Genomic DNA, 23582 nt, shown 5'->3' with positions numbered 1-23582 from the left:
TCAGTGTTCTGACCCTTACTCTGTTCATCTATAAAATGGCGTCACGAGTAGTAACTAATTCCCCTGTACACGTATATAATGTCTTGCCTAGTGGCACCAACTATTATTAAGTGTCGTACTACTGTGAGGTGCAAATTCAGTATATTGATTCATAGAGCTCACAATAATTTCTATCAATATTTCTATGTCCAAATTACAACCAACCACACTGACATGGTAATTAGATGGCATTATGCTTCCACAGAAAAATCTTTATTTGGCTGTAGGGCCAAAACCTACAAAAATACTATTCAATAGCTTTTGGAAACAAACCTTTATAAACCCAGCTCAAAGTGACAAGATTCCCTCTCTCCTTCCCTGCATTCTATTATTGTCCTAAACAAAGGACTTGGGTTATACAAATTAAACGGTTCACCAAGACCTTGGGTCTGAAATATTGGATGTAATTTTGCTACATAAGAGTGAACATCAACACTTGTAAAATGGCACAGAGAATTGGAAGTGAACAAATTATCAAGATATACTGAAATTCCAAATCAGTGTGATTTGTTCTGAAAATCTGACCCAACTTTCTTCTCCCCTTTGTCCAGTCCGACCACAGTCTCTCATTGACGAAGCTGCCATGCTTACGTATTTAAGTATAGAATCCAAACACCATTTTTCTCTCTTGACAAACTAGAGCTGTTGTTCCCTTGATAAACTTTATGATATGTAAAAAGACCACTTAATCCTCCAATTTATGACCGTGAGATGCTGCTGAAAGCCTGACCTCTCAATGCTCCTAATGAAAACGTCAATAGTGATCACTAAAGGAAAATATATTTCATTAGAATTGTGAGGATGTCTCACAGTGTTTTGGGCAAAGCCATAATGATTACGTTAAGGTGCAGAAAGCCACGTAGCCGAGCTTTCTCTCCTGCAAAAGAAAATATACAGTGAAAGTCATATGTGATGACTTTACATAGGAATGAACGTAATCTGTCGCTCTTCCGAGTTCCAAGAGATACAGGAGAGAAAAGGTCAGTGATGTTACTGGACCATGTCTTTCAGGACAAGACAATACACGAGGATATGCCCCTGTCATGCGGAGAATGAATTTCAATATATTTTAAGTAAAATGAGTTCACTAATAAAAAAGTCTTATCTTCCAACTGCTATCCTCCATCTCTGCCCAATTAGGGTCGTGATACTATTTTTATTGCACTACAAAAGGTATGAATGTGTATAAACAAACAAATGGATAGAAAAATAAATTTAAAAGCATAAAATTTAAGAAGCACATGACCACCCACCTCACTTTACCTCCAGTGTTCTACTTCTTAGAGGAAAGCACAGTTACTTTCCAAGAGTTATGACCAGAACTATTCCGTCCTTCATCTACTCCCATGCAGAAATACTCATGTGCACACCTCTGTGCCAAAATCCCTCTTTGTTTCTGCCACTTGCTTTTTTGCACACTTCACAATATATCAGGATAATTCCACATTGTAGATTCCACACTGTAGCTTAAAAATAGGATTTCTGAGGGGCCAGAGCCTCGGAGAAGTCATGAAATTGCTCCTGGCTTCAGTTTCCCCATCCGCAAAATACAGGGATCAAACGAGTTCATATCAAATCTCTTCGCACCATGAATGTCTTATCATTCTGGCCTTTTCTCTCCCCTCTGGTTTCAAAACTTGAATTGATATTATTCTTTTTATATGTTACCCCTTAAATTTAATATAATCTTCACTTGCATGCCTAGATCACAGAATAGTGAGAAATATTCTTTGAATAACCCTTATATTCTCCTTGTTGGTCGTTTCTCCAACTAACATGCCAATGCCTTTCTCCATTTGAACCTTTACAAGATAAAATGAAAATCTGCTCATTTCTAACTCCATATGCCTAAATACCCATCTAAAAATCACGATTACAAATCCCTGGAATGCATGACCTTAACTGACGGGGAGCTGACCCCTTCTTCAATATCAGAGAAATTAGTCTAACAAAATGACTTCTTCGTCTTTGAAAGATCCAACTTCATCTATCTCTGAAAAATAAGCTTCGAAGTTAAATACCAGTAAAATGTCCAATCTGCTTCACACACACTTTATCCTGTATTCATCTCTCTCAAACGGATTTAACTTAAGAAATTTATTTCTGTATGATAAAGAACTTTTTTAATCCCATGTGTAAAACCTGTCATTAAAAGGTAGTCCAGCAGCCTGGGGAAATATACTTCTTTCTAAATCTTTAATCAATCTTGAAACATCTGCCCGTCAGCATGTCTTCTGGAGTTCCATTTATGTTACAAATGTTCTCCAGAAATTCACAGTTGCCCAATGAAATTGACAGTTTTAAAGAAAAATCAGATTGTCTCCTCTCCATGAGTGGGCTACGCCCCTTTCAGGATTAAAGTAGACTCAAATCCGCAGACAAAAGCATATTCCTTCCCTCTGGCTACAAGAAGCTATAATCAGAATTCTCCTTTTCCGATGGTGTAAACAAGTACTCAGGAAAAAGAACTGCCGTCAGGCCTTTCAAGCAAAAAAAAGCTAAAGTGATTTGCATATAAATCTTATCTACTGCTTATCTGGAGCTTCTTCCTCCCAGAGAAAACCATGGTTGATATTAATAATTTACCAAGTCCAAATTCAATGTAGTGAACCAGTGGAGGTATTTTCCTAATTCATTCATTAGATGAGTCTGCTGAAGAGACCAGTGCACTTTAACAACATAAGAAATGAAATGGGACTTCCCTGGTGGCACAGTGGTTAAGAATCCTCCTGCCAACGCAGGGCACACGGGTTCAAGCCCTGGTCCGGGAAGATCCCACATGCCGCGGAAAAACTAAGCCCGTGCGCCACAACTACTGAGCCTGAGCTCAAGCCACAACTACTGAGCCCGAGTGCTGCAACTACTGAAGCCCACGTGCCTAGAGCCCGTGCTCCACGACAAGAGAAGCCACCGCAGTGAGAAGCCTGTGCACCGCAACAAAGAGTAGCCCCCGCTCGCTGCAACTAGAGAAAGCCCACGCGCAGCAACAAAGACCCAATGCAGCCAAAAATTAATTAGTTAATTTTTTTTAAAAGAAGAAATGAAATGAGCCATCGAACTTTCATTTTTTGAAAAGTAAATTAAAGGACCATTTTGGGGGTTTTTTAATATTTATTTATTTGTTGGCTATGCTGGGTCATTTCTGTGTGAGGGCTTTCTCTATTTGCGGCAAGCGGGGGCCACTCTTCATCGCCGTGCGCAGGTCTCTCACTATCGCGGCCTCTCTTGTTGTGGAGCACAGGCTCCAGACGCGCAGGCTCAGTAGTTGTGGCTCACGGGCCTAGTTGCTCCGCGGCATGTGGGATCTTCCCAGACCAGGGCTCGAACCCGTGTCCCCTGCATTGGCAGGCAGATTCTCAACCACTGCGCCACCAGGGAAGCCCACCATTTTGGTCTTGAGAACACCGGGTAAAATACAGGGAGAAACCATGGGCCAGCAAATCAAGCAAAACACATTCTGGCAAAAGGTCTTGGCTCCCTCTTTGGAAGGCTGAGCTAAGGCTGCAGGTTTGCAATTACAAATCAAGTTGCTGCAAGTTGGGTTTAGCAGAAAGCAGATTCTAAGAAGGAAATTTGCGTTCAGAATGTTTCGTGGGGAGGGCTCTGGAAGCAACACCTAGGAGGTCGTCAAGGATGCAGGTCAGGGCTTCCCTGGTGGTGCAGTGGTTGAGAGTCCGCCTGCCGATGCAGGGGACGCAGGTTCGTGCCCCGGTCCGGGAAGATCCCACATGCCGCGGAGCGGCTGGGCCCGTTGAGCCATGGCTGCTGAGCATGCGCGTCCGGAGCCTGTGCTCCGCAACGGGAGAGGCCACAACAGTGAGAGGCCCGCGTACAGCAAAAAAAAAAAAAAAAAAAAAAGGATGCAGGTCAGCTGTGATGCACTCTCCGCAATGCATCCATCTCCACCCAGGAACCTGGATGCCTGCAGAGTTGTCCCAAACTAGGGCAGTCAGTGAGTGTAGGCTGTGCCCCAGGAAAGGGGCTTGGCTTTGGTCAGGTAGCTCTCTTCAGCATTGGCTGCAAGCTGTCTGTCTACAACACTCATAGCACTCCCAGTGCGGGGACGGAAGCCTTCAGTCCTGGAAGAGACGGGTGGAGATCTGGGAGCACACTCCAATGCCACTACACCGGTCTAGCCCAATCCCAGTCAACCTTTCCACAGTTAGGCAATGGATGCTGAAACGGCAAGCCCAATGAGAAAAGATCTCCATGATGTTGGTGGTGAAAGAACTAGGGTCCCGCTAAGGGATCTAACTGGAACGTTGAAGCAGACTTGGATAAAAGCATGGAACATTCAGCCCCTTCCCAGAAGGCCTGCTGATCAATAAGGCACAACAATAAAGTTAAGAGCTTGGAGGAATTCTTTAATTCACTCAGTCATTCATTCAACAAATACTTATTGAACCCCTACTATAAGAAAAAAGCAAGAAGCGAGACAAGAATAAGCTGTACCCTTGTGGGGCTCACAGACGAATGAGGGTAAAACCATCAAAACAACGTGTTCAATCACATACTTTAAAAGAGCCATGAGTGTTACGAAGAAATTAAGGCAGCACTGTCGCAACAGAATTCTCAAAAATGATGGAAACATTCTATATCTGTGCTGCCCGACATGGTAGCCACTAACAAAATGTCGCTATTGAGCACTTGAAAGTGGCTAGTGTCATTAAGGAACTGAATTTTTAAAATTTTATTTGATTTTAATTAATTTAAATTTAAAGATCCACATGTGGCGACTGGCTTTTCTCGGCATTTAGATGTGGGATGGTGCTGGGAAAAGCATCTCCAGATCAATAACATCCCAGCTGAGATTTCAGGATGAGAAAGAAGTAGAGAAAGTAAGAGGAAGAATTTTCTGATCAGTGAAAATACATGTGTAAGGGCAGTAACAGAGGAAAGAGAGCTTGGCCACCGGAGGAACTAAAGTAGGTAAGTTTGGCTTGAGTACTGACTTGGGGGTGCAATGATTTGAGAACTGACTTGGGTGGGATGAGATATGGCAGGGTCTAGATCACGCAGAGTGTCTTAAGTACATTGCAGAATATTTACGTGTAAGGAGAAGGCATTAGAGAGTTTTAAAGTAGAGGTAGGATAGGATTGGATTGGATTACTAGGTAATCAGTTTGCTGTAAGCAGAATAAATTTGGGGAGTGGAGGACTGAGCAGGAGAATATCCTTCCAAAGTTAAACACACACACACATACACACACACACACACACACACAGGCTCACAGAGTTGAAACACACCCCAAGTGAGGACTGGCAGAAACAAATATTTCTGGACACTCTCGGTGGAAGTATACCTGGTACAACCTCTCTGAAGGAAAACTAGATCTATTTATCAAAATTCTAAATATACACAAATTTGTAAGAGCAACTTCCTTTTTAGAACTTATCTTAGAAAAATATAGTATCATGTATGCATACGTGCATGCACAAGGATGTTTACTGCTTCATTGTTTAATTAGCAAAAATTAGAAACTATATTAAAATGTCCAATATTAGTGTGAGCAAATTAAAGAAATCATGGGACAGCCAAATAAGTGAATACTGGGTATCTATAAAATTGTCTGAAAAGTGCTACGTTAAAGTGCTAAGTTAAAAAGAACAGGGACAGGGCTTCCCTGGTGGCGCAGTGGTTGAGAGTCCGTCTGCCCATGCAGGGGACGCGGGTTCGTGCCCCGGTCCTGGAAGATCCCACATGCCGTGGAGCGGCTGGGCCCGTGAGCCATGGCCGCTGAGCCTGCGCGTCCGGAGCCTGGGCTCCGCAACGGGAGAGGCCACAGCAGTGAGAGGCCGGCGTACCGCCAAAAAAAAAAAGAACAGGGACAGAGTATATAACAGTACTTAATAATATGATGTGCAAAGCAAATTATACACACACAAAAACACATGCATTTTTATATATGCCTATACATATATAGAGGCATATACATATCGCCATACAAATATACAAGAATCTGACTAGAATTGCCTGGAAATGGAGACAAGTCTGGCGTAGGAGGGAACTTCCCTCTTCATGCTATCTTTTTTTGCCTTGTTTCCTTCACCATGTACACGTAATGCAAAACACTAGTAAATTAAAAAGACTTCATATATGCAAAAGCCATCTTTCATTGTAGGTAGTGTGGGCCTGTTTCTCCTTCTTTCCTTCCTTCTTTCTTTCCTTCCTTCCTCCTTCTTCCTTCCTTCCTTCCTTTCTTGTCAGAAATTCAACACTGCCTTTTGAAATCCAAACTAAATCATAAAAAATAATTGTTTTTCAAGTCATCTGTTCTTGTTTTGTGGTCTGACACAGTCATAGCAGCACAGTGGCATCCAAAGTCTTCTCTGCTATTTTCCACTCAGGTGGCGTAGAGCAGGGCACTGCAGAGACCAATTTGGGACTAAATGGGATATTGTGTGTGCTTGGGCATGCTCTTCACATCCACAATCATGCTTCTGGCTCAGAGGCAGACAGGTGGGAAGAGAGGGAGCTCAGACATTTGTATCTCCATCTTGCCACAGCGGAAGCTGAGGCGTGAGAAGGTCAGTGACACGCTTTGGTCGCAGCAGAGGGCCAGCAGCAGGACAGGGGAAAAAAATCAGGCCATTCTTATTCCAGCCAGGTTCCTCGTCTCCACATGTTTGTCCTGTGCCGAGGACTGCAGTTTGGATACTGCAAAAGGGCTACCAACAAACATCACCCAATAGAATTCCTCAAAACTCTTAGGATTTGTGGATATACGTACTCGTGAGATGTTAGGGCTACTGTCTGTTTCATAACTGAATATGCAAAATGTTATTTCAGGGTTTTATTCCTTTACTTAAATGTTTATTGAGCATTTACTATGGGCAGAGATGCTAGTCTATCATCCCTCCTCCCAGCTGGACCCACTTGAAGCATCTTACAAGATTGAGTGGGTTAATAAATATATTGATTGGGCAACATTAGTTACTATGCATTTGTTTGATTCAATAAACATATTTTTTTACCCAATATATGTTGAGCAAATTTTCAGTTTTATCATTTTAACTTCAGAATAAAAATAACAAACACAGCCACAGTTAACATATGATTTATCATATCTTCTAGGTCAAAGATTTGACACAGCATTTCCCAGGAAGGTGCTGTTCTAAGAAAATAAATCATCGTTTATGTGTTTCTAAATCCTTACTTAACAACTACTTTTTAAATTGTGTAAATGTCATTCCTAAAAGAAAAAAGACTGCAAAACTGGAAAGATTCTAATTATAAAATTGCCAAGAACTCAGCATCATGCTTGAGAAAATCTATGTACAAAACAGATTCACTTTTCACCTACTGGATTAGCAGAATCTTGAAACAGCTCTCAAAGCACACTTTTGCAAAGTGGGAGGAAAGGGGTGGGTTCACAGATTTCTGGGAACATCCTCCAAGGCAACTTTGATAAAATTTTACGTGTGAATATGCTTTGGACAATAAGTCCACTTCTAGGAATCTATTCACCAATATGCTTTTCATGGGATGAGATGAGGGGGGGTTTGCAGCACTGTCTGTAACAGGGAAAAAGGAATTACTCTGATGCTCCACAAGAGAGAAGCAGCCTGAACTCAAACTTAGGCGCTGCCACGTGTGACTTGCACAAAAATTTAACATCACAGTTAATTCAGTCTTTTGATCTGTAAAATGGACATAAAAACTCCTACTTCCTGCACATATTTAATAGTAAGTAAGAGGAAGAAAGGAAAGAAGGAAGAATGGATAAATAAGCAAGCAAATACAGCAAATATACCCGTACACTGGAATTCTGATGATTGAAAAAAATGATATGTTGCTAAATAAGAAAAGCACAGCTCAGATGAGTATGTAATTATATATATCATGTACACACATACATTCATGCACACAGAAAAGCTTTTATACATAGACTCTTCTGGAATAAACTGTTCACAGTGGTTGCTTCTGTGGAAGGAAACTAGATGATTCCTAGGGACAAGGATGAAAAGAATCTTACTGTTCAATGTAGAAATTTTGTACCTTTGAATTTTGTACCAAGTATACATATTACCTATTCCAAAAAACATCAAATAAAATTTAATTTTAAGGGGGCCAACTCAAACCTCGAGCGTTAATTGCTGAATTCCCTGGTACTGAATTTGCAGATTACATACCAGTAGCAATTATGAGACATCTTAGAACATCCTACCACTCAAAAATAGAAAACACCACAGAATCAGGTGGGACATAGGCACAGTTTTCTCCTTGTCTTCTTGAATGTCTCATTCCATTATTCTGACCTGCAGTAAAATCATTTATTCATTCAATCAGCAAACATTGAGCATTTACCATAGGCTAAGAGCTGGGGATACAGCAGTGAATAAGGTAGCCAAGGTCTCTGGTCTCGCAGAACTTACAGCCTAGTGGGAGAAGACATATTCTACAAAGAAATAAATTTTTTAAAAAATGTATCTGGCACAAAAATAAGGACAATATTCTAGAGGGATGCGAGGGGAAAACTTTGGATGTGATGATCCATATAGGTTGGTCTCAGGTAGGAAATATAAGGCTAAAATCTGGACACCAAGAGAGGGCCAGCCGGAAGAAAATCAGAGAAAAATCATCCATCAATGGAGACGATGGATTCAAATGGATGAAGACCTCTCCTGGGGCCGAGTCCCCGGGAATGTTCCTTTCCAACCACACTTCACACAACATTTTCCATCTGAATTAATGGATGTTGAAGACCAGACTAGTTTCATAACATCTAGATTTGGGGTCACTGTTGGTGAAATACAACCCAGGCTCAAAAAGTGGTTCTTTGGCAAATGAGCTAAAATACCTGCTATTGGTAAATGGAAAGCTGGAAATCTGAAGAAATTGTTCATATGAAAAGTCAATGAACTCTTTCACTAGGGGATTCAAAGAGGTATGATTTCTCAAAGTTTTTTAGAAATCATTTTCTTTTATTAAGGTAATGTGTGGTATTAAGATAATAAAATGCATTTTAAGACTACAGCACTTTCCTGAATAGTGTAACCTGTAGTAAGTAAAAGCTTTGAACTCAAGCTCGTGTTTTAATTGAATTTGAGTTAGTAGTCCATTCATAAGATAGGCTAATTTCTCTTTCTATTAACCACTAAAGTATTCATGGTATAAATGAATTAAGGGAAGATAAAATAAAAACTTAGGCAAATTAAGACAAGTCTGTGGGTTTGGCGGAGTTGGGGGTGGGAAGGGACACACACACCCATAGTCATATCAGACGGAAGTTCCTTAGAGGACGGTATTGAGTACATGGGATATCTTTTCTTAGAACCCGATTTTCAATATATTTGTATGGAATCAAGCCATACGGCAGCCACAAGTGAAGAATTTTTCACGAAACCCACTTAAAAAGATAAGTACAATCATCCTGTGCTTCCCAAACTTCAGTCACACACAGCCCACCAGTTGGATTTGTGCTGCATCTCAGTTCCACCACCTACCCCAACAGTTTTTGCTGCTTCTTTGTAACACTTGGACTATGTGTTAATTATCTATTTTAAAACTTCGCTTTTTAAATTAAATAAATTTATTTAAAGAGGAAACTATATATTTTTATCTTAAATGGAAAAGTAGTATCACTTGAAGGTAAATGTAAAATGTAATACAATATAATGTTAACGAATACAATAAAATATGATACTTTTGAAGACTCTGCACCTAAGTATGGTTTTCTATTAAAAGGCCTCCTAGCCGACAGCTCCTTAAGCTGAGTTAAATAAGAAGTAGCACTTTTTCTCATTTTATGATTCAATGTTGTTTAGTGCCCTAAAATGGTCTCTCAAGACATGATCGTCACATTTGGGGAAGACGTCTAGAGCTAATAAGCAAAAATATGATGGTCAATCTTTAATCAAAGGTCTGCCATTTTTGTCGAACATATTCAACTACATATTTTCTAATACAGTGTTTCATCAGTGGCTCTTAAATAAACCCGATGTTATAAAAATGAATCGCTAAAGTTAACGGCAAGAGGAAAGTACAATGCTACCTGTTGTTCATTACCAAAGCCGTGCCTCTTCTGCTGAGATACGAGTGAATTAATTTCTACCAGTTTATGGTTCTTACAGACAACAAACAACAAATATCACCTCAATCTCTTGACAATAAAAAATAAAAATCAACATTACAGACCTTCATGAAGTTTCTACTGTGAGTCAGCACAGGATTAAGAGTTTGATATCTTTTATGAGAAGCATATTATTATCCTCATTTTTGTACATGAGGAAGCTAAATTTCGGAAAGAGTAAGCAATTTCCCCAAGGCCACAAAGTCAGTAAGTGGCCAAGTTGAGATCCAAACTGAAGTGTGAGTCCCAAATGTACGCTATGTCCACCAAGGAAAAAAATAATGCACCAATTCAATTATGAATGAAAGAAGGAAGGGAGGGAAGGAAGAAGGAAGGAAGGAAAGAAAGAAAGAAAGAGAGAAAGTGTCCCAGCAAGATTTGTAGTAGTTATTGTCAAGACTATTCTAAAAATACACCAATTCAACAGAGGAAGGAAGGAAGGAAGGAAGGAAGGAAGGAAGGAAGGGAAGGAGGGAGGGAGGGTCCCAGCTAGACTTGTAGTAGTTATAGTCAAGACTATTTGAAAATTCATATTGAAACCAAAGGACCTAAAATACTTAAAACAATTTTGAAAAAGAAAAATAAAGTGGGAGGAACCAGTTTACCCTATTTCAAGACACTGTACAGCTACACATGTAGACATATATAGACATATCACTGTACAATGGAGGCACACAAAACAACGGAAGAGAGTAGAGGACCTAGGAATAGATACACATAAGTATGCTCAAGGGAGAAAAAACAGGACCTCCATAGGCAGAAAATGAACCTACACCTAAAATGCACACTGTATATAAAAACTGACTCAAAATGGATCATAGACATAAATGTAAAAGGTAAAACTATAAAATATTTATAGTAGGAAAGAAAAAAAGTAGAAAAAATAGTTGGGATCTTGGGCTGGACAAAGCATTAGTACCAAAAGGGAAAAAAAACCCTGATAAATTGGACTCCATCAAACTTAAAAATTTCTGCCCTGTGATAGACCTTGTTAAAAGGATTAAAATAATAAGCTACATACTGAGAGAAAACGTTTGCAAACCACATGTCTGAAAAGGATTAATATCTAGAACATACAGAGAACTCTCAAAACTCAACAGTTAAAAGCAACCAACCCAATTAGAAAATGGGCTGGGCTTCCCTGGTGGCGCAGTGGTTGGGAGTCTGCCTGCCGATGCAGGGGACGCGGGTTCATGCCCCGGTCCAGGAGGATTCCACATGCCGCGGAGCGGCTGGACCCGCGAATCATGGCCGCTAGGCCTGCGCGTCCGGAGCCTGTGCTCTGCAACGGGAGAGGCCACAACAGTGAGAGGCCCGCGTACCGCAAAAAAAAAAAAAAAAAAAAAAAGAAATAAAATGGGCAAAAGACATGACTAGGCATTTTACCAAAATGTATGTACAGATCGCAAATCAGAACACGAAAAAATGTTCAGCATCACAAGGAGATGTCAATCATCATCTCATCATCACACGGAGATGTCAATATACACACATCAGAACGTCTAAACCAAAACTGACGCACCAAAAACTGGGGGGCAACACCAAATGCTGGCGAGGATGCGGAGAAACTGGATCACTCACGCGTTGCTGGTGTGAATGTAAAATGGTCCAACCACTGTGAAAAACAGTCTGGCGGTTTCCTGAAAAACTGAACATGTACCTACCAATACAACACAGCAATTGTACTCCTGGGCATTTCCCTAGAGGTATGAAAACTTACGTTTGCACAGAAACCCAGACCCAAATGTTTATATCACTGGAAACCACCCCCAAATGTCCTTCAGTGGATGAATGGCTACGCAAACTATGGCACATCCATATCCCAGAATACAACTTAGCAATAAAAAGGAATGAAACTTTGATACCCACAATACTGAAGACAACCACGACAATTCCAGAGAATTATGCTGAGTTAAAAAAAAAAATCCCCAAACATTACACACTGTATGGTTCCATTTATATACTATTTTTGAAATGATAAAACTATAAAAATGGAAAACAGATTTGTGGTTGTCAGGGCTTTAGGGTTATGGGAAGGGGGAGCAGAAGGGGCAACTATAAAAGAACAACACGAAGGACCCTGTCATGAGGGAATGCTTTGTATCTTGATGGTACCAATATCAGTATCCTGGTTGTGATACCAGGGATTTGAAGGATGTTACCATTGGGAGAAACTGGGTAAAGGGCATGCGAAATCTCTCTGTATTATTTCTTACACCTCATGTGAACCTACTATTACCTAAAATCTAAAAATTTAATTTAAAAAAATGAGACAGTGGTTCTTAACCTTTTTGGAAATTGTGGAGGGTGGGAGGTGACAGGGTTTGGGACACAAAAGTCCTGATCTCTCTAAGAATCTCATAAAAGCTATGAAGTCACCATTTGCATCTTATCCATAACACAGTACACACGGCTAACATTTATGTTCTCTGAGACCCAGGGCATCAACAGAGGCTCAGAACACTAAAAAAATAAACATAGCCCCCCAACTGCTCCGAAAAAATCAGCTTCCTGATACTCATCCAAAATGTAGGCATCTGCATTCTAGAAAAAAGCTATTTTAACTTCAACATTCACATATATCTGTGGCATTTCTAAACTCCCAATTTCATTTTGAATTTCACAGAAACAGGGGTTTGCAGCAGGGAGGCATCCTAATCTCTTCCTGGCTTGGAATTCCCCAAAATTTTATTTCCACCCAACCGGGATCAAATTCCTAGAGGAAGAGGAAAATCAAATTTCCCCTTCCTCGTTTCATGAAAATGAAACTGGAGATACCTGCAGATGTCTTTTCACTTCAATATTTGACCCGTTACTCAAACTAATTCATCCTTAACTAGAGTGAATATATTAATCTCATGTTAACAATACCATTCCACAAATAGACTGTCAATTCCTTGAGGAGGTCGACTGTATCTGTCTTATTTAAGGTGGTTTTCCCTGAGCGTCTTAAAATGAATATTCACTCAATAAACATTTGATGCATGATAAAATAAATGAAATCAAATATATCCCAAATGAAAACTAAATTCTTAAAATACCAAAGATAATGATCCACAAAAATTACAAAGCTGCTTATAAAATAAATATTTCTAGCCATCTAATGAATATCATAAAAAAATACATTGGCAGATGTGGGGAAAATCATCACACAAGTAATTTGGTTTATGCCTACACACAAAATCACTAAATTGGCCATTCTTTCCTTAAATCAGTTTTGGGGATGATTAAAGGCTGACTTTATGCATAATTAATCATACCATCCACAAGGACCATTGAATAAAGATGACTAAAATACCAGCTGGAAAGCACTTCCGACATGGAAACCAGGGAAGCTGATTCAAATGGGGCTAAAATACTGAGTACTCTTAGGCAATACTTCGCAAGTGTATTCAGTCTAACTGACCGTAAATTTCACTACTGGAAGTTAGCCCCAGACTCTCTTTTCCTTGAGGAAGGAAAAGGATGCTTCATGAATCTTACTGAATGGTTGTATGTGTTTGTGTGCATGTGTGTCTACACACACTCATGTACTGATGGTATATGATGTATTTATTCAATTCCTATGATTTTTTTTTTTTTTTTTTTTTTTGCGGTACGCGGGCCTCTCACTGTTGTGGCCTCTCTCGCCGCGGAGCACAGGCTCCGGACGCGCAGGCTCAGCGGCCATGGCTCACGGGCCATGGGATCTTCCCAGACCGGGGCACGAACCCGTGTCCCCTGTATCGGCAGGTGGACTCTCAACCACTGCGTTACCAGGGAAGCCCCAATTCCTATGATTTTGATGTTATGAATATAACTCTGCCACGATATCATTAAAAATGCACAGATCCCTGATCATCTATAAATCTAAAACCCTAAATGAAATATGAAACCCCTTTGGCATACTGGGTCAAGTGCAACAGAGAAACAAAGGAGTGAGAAAATATTTCTGCCTAAAATTTGGCCATTAATTAACCAGCTTTTCGAATCTACTCTGCCACCCAAAAAAAAGATCCCCAAATTAACAGTTATGCACTAGTATGATGAGCTTGCTCAAACCAAAGTTACATGGAGATGGGTTTCTCTGGCCCTGATACCTTTGCCATTTATCTAAGGATCGTGAAAAATCCTACAAAGGCAAATATCCCTTCCATAACCTAACATCGGTGCTTGTACATTAATTATTTCACGGATATTAAGTTTTGTTTTCCTAACTAAAGAGCAAGGTCTTTGAGGATGAGAGCTATTGCAGTGAAAGAGATGAAAATAACAACCATGTAAGCATCGTCATCCTCGAACAGCACCAGTAGTAGAGAGAGCAGTAATAAACATGAATTGGGTTTCCACTGTGTCAAGCATCGTGTTAAGCCTTTTATGAGAATCCTCTATTAGGTGGATATTACGAGTCTCCCTATTATTACAGAAGACTGAGGCTTATAAATGCTGAATAACTCACCCAAAGTCACATAACCAGTCGCTGAACTGGGATTTTAACAGTCTCATGTCAGAGCGCATGCTCTTAAACCAGTAGGTAGTGATGGATTCATTCATTCAATAAATCTTCATCGAGTGCTTCTCCATGCTGGAAACTGTTCCAGGCACTGGGGTTCAGCCCTCATGGAGTTTCACATACCATTTGGGAGATACAGGCAATCAACAAGTAAAACATACAGACTGGTAAGTGAGGGGGTGATAAGTCTAGAGAGAAAAAACACAATGGGATATAGGGGGAGAAGGAGGGAAGAGATAAAATAGGGTGGCTGGAAGGCCTCAATGAGAAGGTGGCATTTGCGGAAAGGCTGAAGAAGGTGAGGAGCCAGCCAGGAAGAGGTAACGTGGGGAAACAGCATTCCAAGCAGAGGGAACAGCAAGGGAAAAGATTCTGAGTCAGGGGACTCCCCTGGTGGCGCAGTGGTTGAGAATCCACCTGCCAATGCAGGGGACACGGGTTCGGTCCCTGGTCCGGGAAGATCCCACATGCCGTGGAGCAACTAAGCCCCCTGCACCACAACTACTGAGCCCGTGCGCCACAACTACTGAGCCCGCGTGCCACAACTACTGAAGCCCGCATGCCTAGAGCCCGTGCTCCGCAACAAGAGAAGCTACCGCAATGAGAGGCCTGCGCACCGCAGAGAGGCATGGCCCCCGCTCGCCGCAACTAGAGACAGCCCGCGCGCAGCAACGAAGACCCAACACAGCCAAAGATAAATCAATAAATAAAAGATTCTGAGTCAGCACAGGGCCCCGGAGCCCGCCGTAGGGCTGTAACTCTTGGTGGTCCGAGCAGTGAGGGAGATAAATTAGGAGGCTATTATTCTGCAATATTTGGGGGCTTGGGCCAGAGCGGCAGTGGCAGATGATGTGAGAGGTAGTCGGATTCTAGACATGTTTCCAAAACAGAGCTTACAAGACCTCCCGATAAACTGGTTGTGGGGTTGTGACAAGGAGGGAGTGGGAAGGGGGGCTGAGTTTTTATTGTTTGCTGCTTGCTTGCTTGACTGAGTTTTACCAGGGCAACTGAAATACTGGGACCTCTAGTGGCTGAGATGCAGACTCCAGGAGAAGCAGGTTTGGATGAAAAAATCAGGGGTGGCTGGACATATTGAGACCAGGAGACGTCCAGATGAGGATGCAGGCTAGACGGGAGAAAAGGTCCTTGGTACATAAGAGCACAGAGATGCTATTGAAAGTCGGGTAATCGAGGGGGACTGCATGGAGATAAAGTGAACAGGTGTGAGTTTAAACTCTGAGACTTGCAGGGTGGACAAGCCATAGCAATTACTGACTGGGAAATCCTCTCCGTTGCAAAGGAAGACACCAAGTGAGGGCAGTTATATGATGCCATCTAAGCCACGTGATAGGTTAATGATGTGCAAATTGCCTAGTTCACCATTCCTCTAAGAATACATTTTTTAGTGCCTTTTGTGGATTTGCCAGATAATTGTAGACACACCCCTCCCCAGCCCTCAAAACAGCAACATCGACATTATCCTGAAAAAGTATTGCACCCAGAGCCCAGCTTGACACCTCCATGAACCAACGGATGATGAAGCCAGAGAATAAAGATGTGAAGATACTGAGACTTTTGAGTTAAATCAGTTGAATTTCTTTAACCTTTTTGATGTTTATAGAAAAAAACAAGTCTACAAATATTTGATTGTTTAATCACTTAAGCTGCTTAGTATCTCAACTAAAGGTGACCACTTATTTGCAACCCATCTGAATGCAGATGGTCTTAGACTATTTCATGCCCCACTGAAAAATCACTTACATGTATATAATTTGTAAAAAACTGCATCCAATGAAAATGTTCGAGAGCTGCATAAACAATTATGCCTTTGGACACATCTAGATAGAAAGATTAAAAAAATCAATCGTTCCTATATCCTTCCATCAATCCTAACTCATCTCTGATTACACCAAAGAAATAATGAAATCAGAATCAATGCTGTATGCTTTCACTGCATTTTCACAAATATTATCTTATCCAATGCTCACAGCATCACTAAATAGTGTTCATTGTACAGATAAGAAAACTGAGGCCAAGAGAGGCCAAGGGTCATAGAGCTAACGAGTAATAGAAGGAAGATTTGTTCTCTTTTCTTCTCTTATCAAATCTGAGGGGTCATTCCCTGGCACACCAGCTGCTTACGATGAAATGTTGTTTTCTTGTTTAATTATAAACCCTCCCAAACATGGTTCTAATCCACAGACACTTGTCTGAATTCCATTAATAAAACCACCATGTCATATCAGCGCCTCAAGGGGCTTATGAAGTGCAAAGTCAGGCCTTCACTCTGTAGTTCAATCCATGTTCAACGTGCACTAACTGAGCGCCTACTGTGTGCCTAACACAAAGCCCTCCAACTCTTTGAGACTTCCACATGCTGCTTGCTGTTCTAGGCTATCTGCAGCCTAGATTAATACCACTAACATTTCTTACTTTGGACGGAGGGTCCCTGTGCCGTTTTCCTGAAGCATTCCTCTTGATGCCTCCATTATAAAACTTTCGTTTGCAGTGCTTTCTGACAATTATGTAATCAACCTCTTCAGTTTATATAAATAAATTATATCATTAGGACACTTTTTGAAAATTAACTGGTGATAAAATCAAACTGAACAAATAAAACCAGATTTTGTTGATTATATTTTTGACGTTTTCTCTCCATGAGCAATAACCATCATTCAATAAATATTCTAAAATCTATTTGAGTGTTAACACAGACACAATGAATAAATCCTGAGAAAGTACACTTCTGGTCGGCATCCAAGATACTGTAAAATATAAAGGGATGCAAAGTAAACTATATTTCCTTTCCTTCTGCTTCAAATATCTGTCCGTAAACACTGGCACACACGGGACTATATAGTGTCAGTAATATTACAGAAAAAAGTCTCAATTACTATAAACTAGAAAGTTATGGTAACTAGTCTTTCAAATAAATCACCATGTGTCACAATTTGGCATAAACGCTGATCCTTATGAATAATTCACATTTTGTGCATTAATAATTCATGTCCTCTTTCTATTGGAATGCTCTCTAGCACAGAATGGATGTCTCTTATCAATTTCCTCAGTTGACATGATGGAGTAAATCTAAAATTAGAATGGTGTTTTCTAATGCTCCTTTTAACATTGTAACAGTCGGCTGGCCCATAAGGTTATAAAAAATATAAAGTTCCTCTTATTTCTTGCCCTTTGCATGAAAGTCACTATGTTAAGTACCCTAACAATACTTGGTCCCCTTGATGAGAATATCTGCCTAGCAAAAAAGAAAACCAAGGAAACTAAGGGTTGATAGGAGTTGGTTAGTTCTGTCACATTTCTCCCTAATTATATATTTATATATTCACTATAACATGGGGCCTAGTTGCTAAAACATGGTAACCGGCAGGGAAAGAAAAAAAAAAAGAGAGAGAGAGAAAGAAAGGGAGGGAGGGAGGGAAGGAGGAAGGGAAGACGGAAGGAAGCAAGGAAGAAGAAAGAAACAAATCAGGTAAGAGTTTTTAATAATTATAGATGTTTCCCATCAGCAGGTTTTCCTCCCTAACTGTTTAACACTGTGAAATTGCCTTTCAATTTTCAGTAAAATTATCTGGTACATAAAAAAGTCCAAAGACCAAATAAGAGAAAGGTGCCAATGACATATATTTGTGGAGAAAGATGTTCAATTTATTACTATTAACTCTATTCCCACTGTGGCCATTCTTCATCATTACTGACATTATTTTTTCAGACATTAGGAAAGTAAACTTTTCTCCCCAAACTCCCTCGCCCCAAAGCACACAATAAACAAAAACAGCAACAGCACTTGACACAAGGCAAAGAGAAATGAGGTAGTTTGAAATTTAAAAAAAAATCATTCCAGTATTCCCACCTCCCTCAAGAATTCCTTTGCCATCCCTCAAGCCCAAAGAGAAGCAGAATGAGTTCTCTGAAGTCCATCAATGAAGAGCAAAGGGGAAAAGGGCAAAAGAGAGGGGGTTTTAAGAGAGAAGCCATCCCTGGGACAACATCCGATCCCTGACAAGTAGCCTCTGGTTCATTCATTCTTCCTTTTAGTACATATTTAGCAAGGGAGCACTTGCTCTGTGCCAGGTATTATGTTCCGCCCTAAATAGTCCTCCAGCGGGCATCCGGTGTGTATTCCAGCAATGAATCCACTACCCAGGCTCAGGACCATGGAACCTACCCACACCGCCTTTGCCAGCACCTGGGCCAGGGGTGGGTCACTGTCCAGGACCCGGAGTCTGAAAAGACTTCTCCCTGGGGTCAGAGGGTCCCTGACCTTGTTCACACTCAGAGCGTCTGCCCTTCCTCAATCACTCCATCCATCCCCCGAAAAAGTTAAGTTGGCGGCGAGTGGGAAGAGGGGCACCGGGGGCATCCGGCGGGCTCAGCAACCCCGCCCGGGTTTCTCAGCTCTGACTCCCATGGCTACCGAGAAATATTTATTTCCAGTAGACGGGCTCAAGTGGCTACTGAAGCCGACCACAGGGCCACCATCAGAAGGCCAAGTCATCCGAGAGATAAAGATAGATCCATTACATACCTAGACCCGGCCTTACAGTGGCAGCCCCAGGAGATGTGGGTTTAGGCTGAGAAACCACAGCGCAATTCTCCGGCGCGCTGCCGGGAATCTCCTTCCACCCTCCAGGGATGCTGGCTACAGATAAAGACAATTGACCCGGTGAACAGGGGGCAGGGGGAAAAAAAAAGGATCGATACTTACCCCTAGGCGTCTGCTCCGGATCCTCACGTACCCTTGCTTCACTATGTCATTAAAATTGGAAGCCATCCCGGACAGCCAGTGACAACCCCCCTCCTCACCCAGGCGCACGCACCCTAAGTGGCTTTGGGGAGGGCTGAGGCCAGGGTCAAGAGAAGGCTTTGGGGTGTGGAAGGAGAAAGTTGACAAGGTGAAGCGTTTACGGCTGCGGCCCGGCGTGGCTTCAGAAGGCGCACATCACTTTCTCTGTCCCCCAAAACCTTTAAGTGGGCGGCCGGTTTGCAGCCACTTTGGGGGAACGCAGAGAGCGCAGCGCCGTGAGGCGAGGCTGGAGCGCCGGCGTCAGCTGACTCATCAGCCAGCCTGCCCGGAGGAGGAGCGGCGGCTGCTCAGGGATCCAGCCCAGCCTCTTCCCGGGGCCCAGGAGGAGAAGGAGGAGGGGGGAGTGGGGAGGGCGAGGGCGAGGGGAGGAGCCGCGCCCGGCGGTGGCCACCCGCAGGCAGACACACGTGGACGCGCTCACCCTCCTCCTCCCCTCCTCTCCCGCCCGCCTCGCCCGCCCCCATTCTCGTCCCGACCCCGACCCTCCTCCGGGACCCAAGGCTTGCCCCTGCCTGCCCCGCACCTCGCCCACACCCGCCGAGATAACGTTCGGTCTCTTCCGGCTCTGGGCTTATTTTAGATGGAGAGGAAATATCACTTTTTTCCCAGACGCCGCCGACCCCGCCTCTCCCTCCAGCCCCATCTTTGCCCTGAGAAGGGCTGGCTTTTGCCTCTGTTGTGCATGTGTCTGGGGAGCGGTGTTGCCATGGTTTGCCTTGACCTTGGCATATGAGGGGAGGGATATTGCCCTGGCTTAAGCTGCATGCTTCCTCGGGTTTCCTTGGCATCCTGGACCCAGTCCTTGCGTTGATATCATTTTCCTTGTTTGAGCTTGTCTTTCCCGCCGGATTGTGAGTTTCCCAGGGGCTGACCCCTGGCCTCATTAGTACGTGTACCAACAAAGCCCGGCCCAGAGCAGGTGCCGAATAAATCCTTAGTGTCAGGCACCCTCTAAGCCCTTAGCTTGGGCTCATTGAAACTCCCCTGTACTTTATGAGCTACCCACCCCCCTTATGTGAATACCAGGACCGTATTTACGCCTCCCTAGCCTGGCAATAGAGCTCATGTTCGTAGCCACTGCTGGATGCTGCCTACAGAATACGATAAAAGGGAGACCGGATTTCACATTCACCTGCCCCTGGCTGCACTACCTTCCTGAAACATGTCTGAGTTGATAACGGCTATCATTTATTGGCACCAGGCATTAGGCATTGTGCTAATCCTGTTCAAGGAATAATAAGATAGGTACTATCATCCACATTTTATAGAAACTGAAGCTCAGAGGAATTAAGAGATTTGCCCCAGGTCCCACGGGAAAGGAGGTGTGTGTGACACCAGCTCTGGTAAACACTGGATGGTAAACACTGTCCTATACAGTGTTGTCATGGGGGAGGGAGGTTACTAGGTGGTTTCCAAGGAAGATCTGTCTAATCACTTGCACTGTCCACAAAGGCAAAGATGGCATCAGAAATTTGACAATTCTTGTTCACTGGAGGTGACCAAACCAAGGCTGGGTGACCTCTGGTCAGAGCTGTTGAGGAGAGGATTCATTCATTTAGTGGATTCTTTGGCCTGATGACATTCAAAGGCTTTTCAACTCTAAGATTATATGAATCTTTCCTTTCTCACTGGGAACACTAGCTTTTAGTCATCTTGGTTTGATGGGTGTCAGTTAAAGAAGAGAATCACCCAAGAATGTGTCATAGGGGAACTGAGACTAAATTGGGACAATCAAAAAGCAAATCTTCTGGCAGGGAGAACTCTTTCTGTTACGTAGTAAACCATTAGCTCTGCCATCATGTTGTCATTCAATGAAAATGATGTTTTAAGTTTAAATCTCTCACCAAAAGAAGATGAAATGATTAAAAATATCATTTGGAGAGTTCTTTTTGAAGGTTTAAAACTTAAAAAAAAAATACCATCCATGGTTGCCATGAAATAGACATGTTCACAGAAGGCATTTATCCAACACATCATTTATAGACCAAACCCACAGAATCATAGAAACCAAGAATTAAAGAATTTATGCATAAGGAGCTTGAGTGAATGGCTCAAGGTAACAGAAATAATTACTGACAAAAACTGAGACTGAGGGACTTCCCTGGCAGTCCAGTGGTTAAAACTCCGTGCTTCCAATGTAGGGGGCTCAGGTTCGATTCCTGGTCGGGGAACTGAGATCCCACATGCCACGTGGCGTGGCCAAAAATAAATAAATAAATACTGAGACTGAGAAATCCATCCTTTGATAATTAATGTTGAGTTCAATCAATATTCATAAATAATTTAGGTAGAAGTGAGCAAACTAGAATCACTCTAGAAAATGTCAAACTAGATGTGAAGAAACCAATGCTTTTCTTTTTTAATTGCAAGATTGAATCCAGTGTATGGTTTTGTTGGTTTGTTTTGGGTGAAGTCAAACTGATATACGTGCAAAACACACAAACTGTGCTCTACTATTCAGAGGACAGACAGCCGCTATACACTTGTCCAAAATATGCATACACAACTGTTGCAGGGGGAAAGGAGTAATTCACAGAGATACACAATGTAAGTAGTGCTTATAGAGTTGTGCAGTGTACAACTCCCACAACTATGCGTGTCAGACAGACACACAGCCACACACAATTCGGTTTCACTAGAGGTAAGTCTGACATAGAAAAATCATTATTTCAATCCCTGTTTTTAACTCAATTTTTAACACTTAGCACTTCATATTTATAGTATCCATTTTTGTTTGCTTCCTCAGCATGCAATTCCTTTCTTCCAATAGTGGTCACCATTGTCATTTGGGGTATAATTATCCCCTGCTCCCAGTACAGGTGTGCAGCCTTGTACATGCCTTCCTTCAAAGATACTGATTGGTTTAGACATGGACACATGACCTAAATTGGCGCATTAAGAGTTAATTACATTACTTTTGCTGAATACTGGGCCAAAGGTTCATACTGTGTTTGGCTGAAATACAGTCTGGATGCACGGAGCCCAGGAGCTTCGGGAGTGGAGGCTACACAGAAGAAGCAAAGCCAAGAGATAAGGAGAAGCAAACCCAATCCTGATGGTACTGTTTGGACCCCCCTATCCAGTACCCCAGGAACCTATTACAGTATAAATACTCGAGAAGCTGGTGTAACCATTAGACCCCAAAATGCAATGACTTAGATTGGGTAAAAGTTTATTGATCTCTCATGGAACAATCCAGATGGGCAGATAGGAAGCTCAGTCTCCAAAGGTCATCCAGGGACTCAAGCTGGTGGGCCAGCTGTGGACATGGTGTCCATCCTTGGGTCCAGTTAACTGCCACTTCCCAGGAAGGGAGAAGAGAGCGTGGAGGGAAAACAGCCTCCAAATAAAAAAATTCATCCAGATATTTCAAAGCTCTCTTTCTCTTGCATCCCACTGACCAATATATTGTCACATGGCCACAGCTGTCTCCAAGGGAGAATGGGGAATATAGTCTCCATTCCAACATGGCTCTATTTCTGGAAGAACAAAATTGAATTGGTATTGCATGGGTCAGCTGGCATTTTCTGCCTCAGTGGAGCCACTCTTGGACTGTTTAACTGCACAAGGTAAAAAATTCCCCTTTTTTCTTAAACCAGCTCAGACTGAGGTATTCTGTCATTTGCAATCAAAGGAGTCCTGTTTAAGGTACCATGGTACAATTTGAACAAGCATCTCAACTAAATTGTATATAGACACACCTATAAGGCCCAGATTACTTGAGAAAATTCCAAAACTTTTGTGGCATTTTCCCATAAAGGTACAAAGGTGAAAGTGACCTCAGCTCCAAACTGGTCTGATCTCTGTCACTGGGAATCCCTATTCTCTCAACTATGAGTGATTCTGGGGGAGTGGGTCGAGACAGCGACTATCTCATTCACCACAGGGCTGGACACCTGATCAAGTCTGGCCAGTCAGCACACACCATTCTTGGACATGAAGACTGGCGCAGAAATGGGCACGTGACCTAGAAGATCCAATCAAAATCTTCCCTGAGGTGAACAGATGAACACACTGAGATACACATCTGCACGGCCATATTGTTTGCAAAATGTGAGCCTAGCTGAGAATAAAGCCAAGAAAGGAGAAAGTGGGATGCGAAACAGAGCTAGAGATACAACCATTCCTGAGGCCAGAACCGCCTCTTCCACTTCTC

General features: G+C 42.2%; 1 protein-coding gene across 1 annotated transcript in view; it reads right to left on the bottom strand.

The window, feature by feature from the left end:
- The window catches only part of DOK5 (docking protein 5), a 139561-nt gene extending 119849 nt beyond the window's left edge, over window positions 1-19712 (bottom strand). The window contains exon 1 of the mRNA XM_019944042.3: window positions 19328-19712. Coding sequence (XP_019799601.1) covers window positions 19328-19393 — 66 coding nt within the window. The 5' untranslated portion in view covers window positions 19394-19712. The remainder of the gene's footprint in view (window positions 1-19327) is intronic.
- Between the last annotated feature and the right edge of the window lie 3870 nt (window positions 19713-23582).

Source organism: Tursiops truncatus, chromosome 15 (assembly GCF_011762595.2).
Source record: "Tursiops truncatus isolate mTurTru1 chromosome 15, mTurTru1.mat.Y, whole genome shotgun sequence".
NCBI lineage: Eukaryota > Metazoa > Chordata > Mammalia > Artiodactyla > Delphinidae > Tursiops > Tursiops truncatus.
The sequence above is the reverse complement of the archived record's forward strand: the minus strand, read 5'-3'. Positions and strand labels throughout refer to the sequence as shown.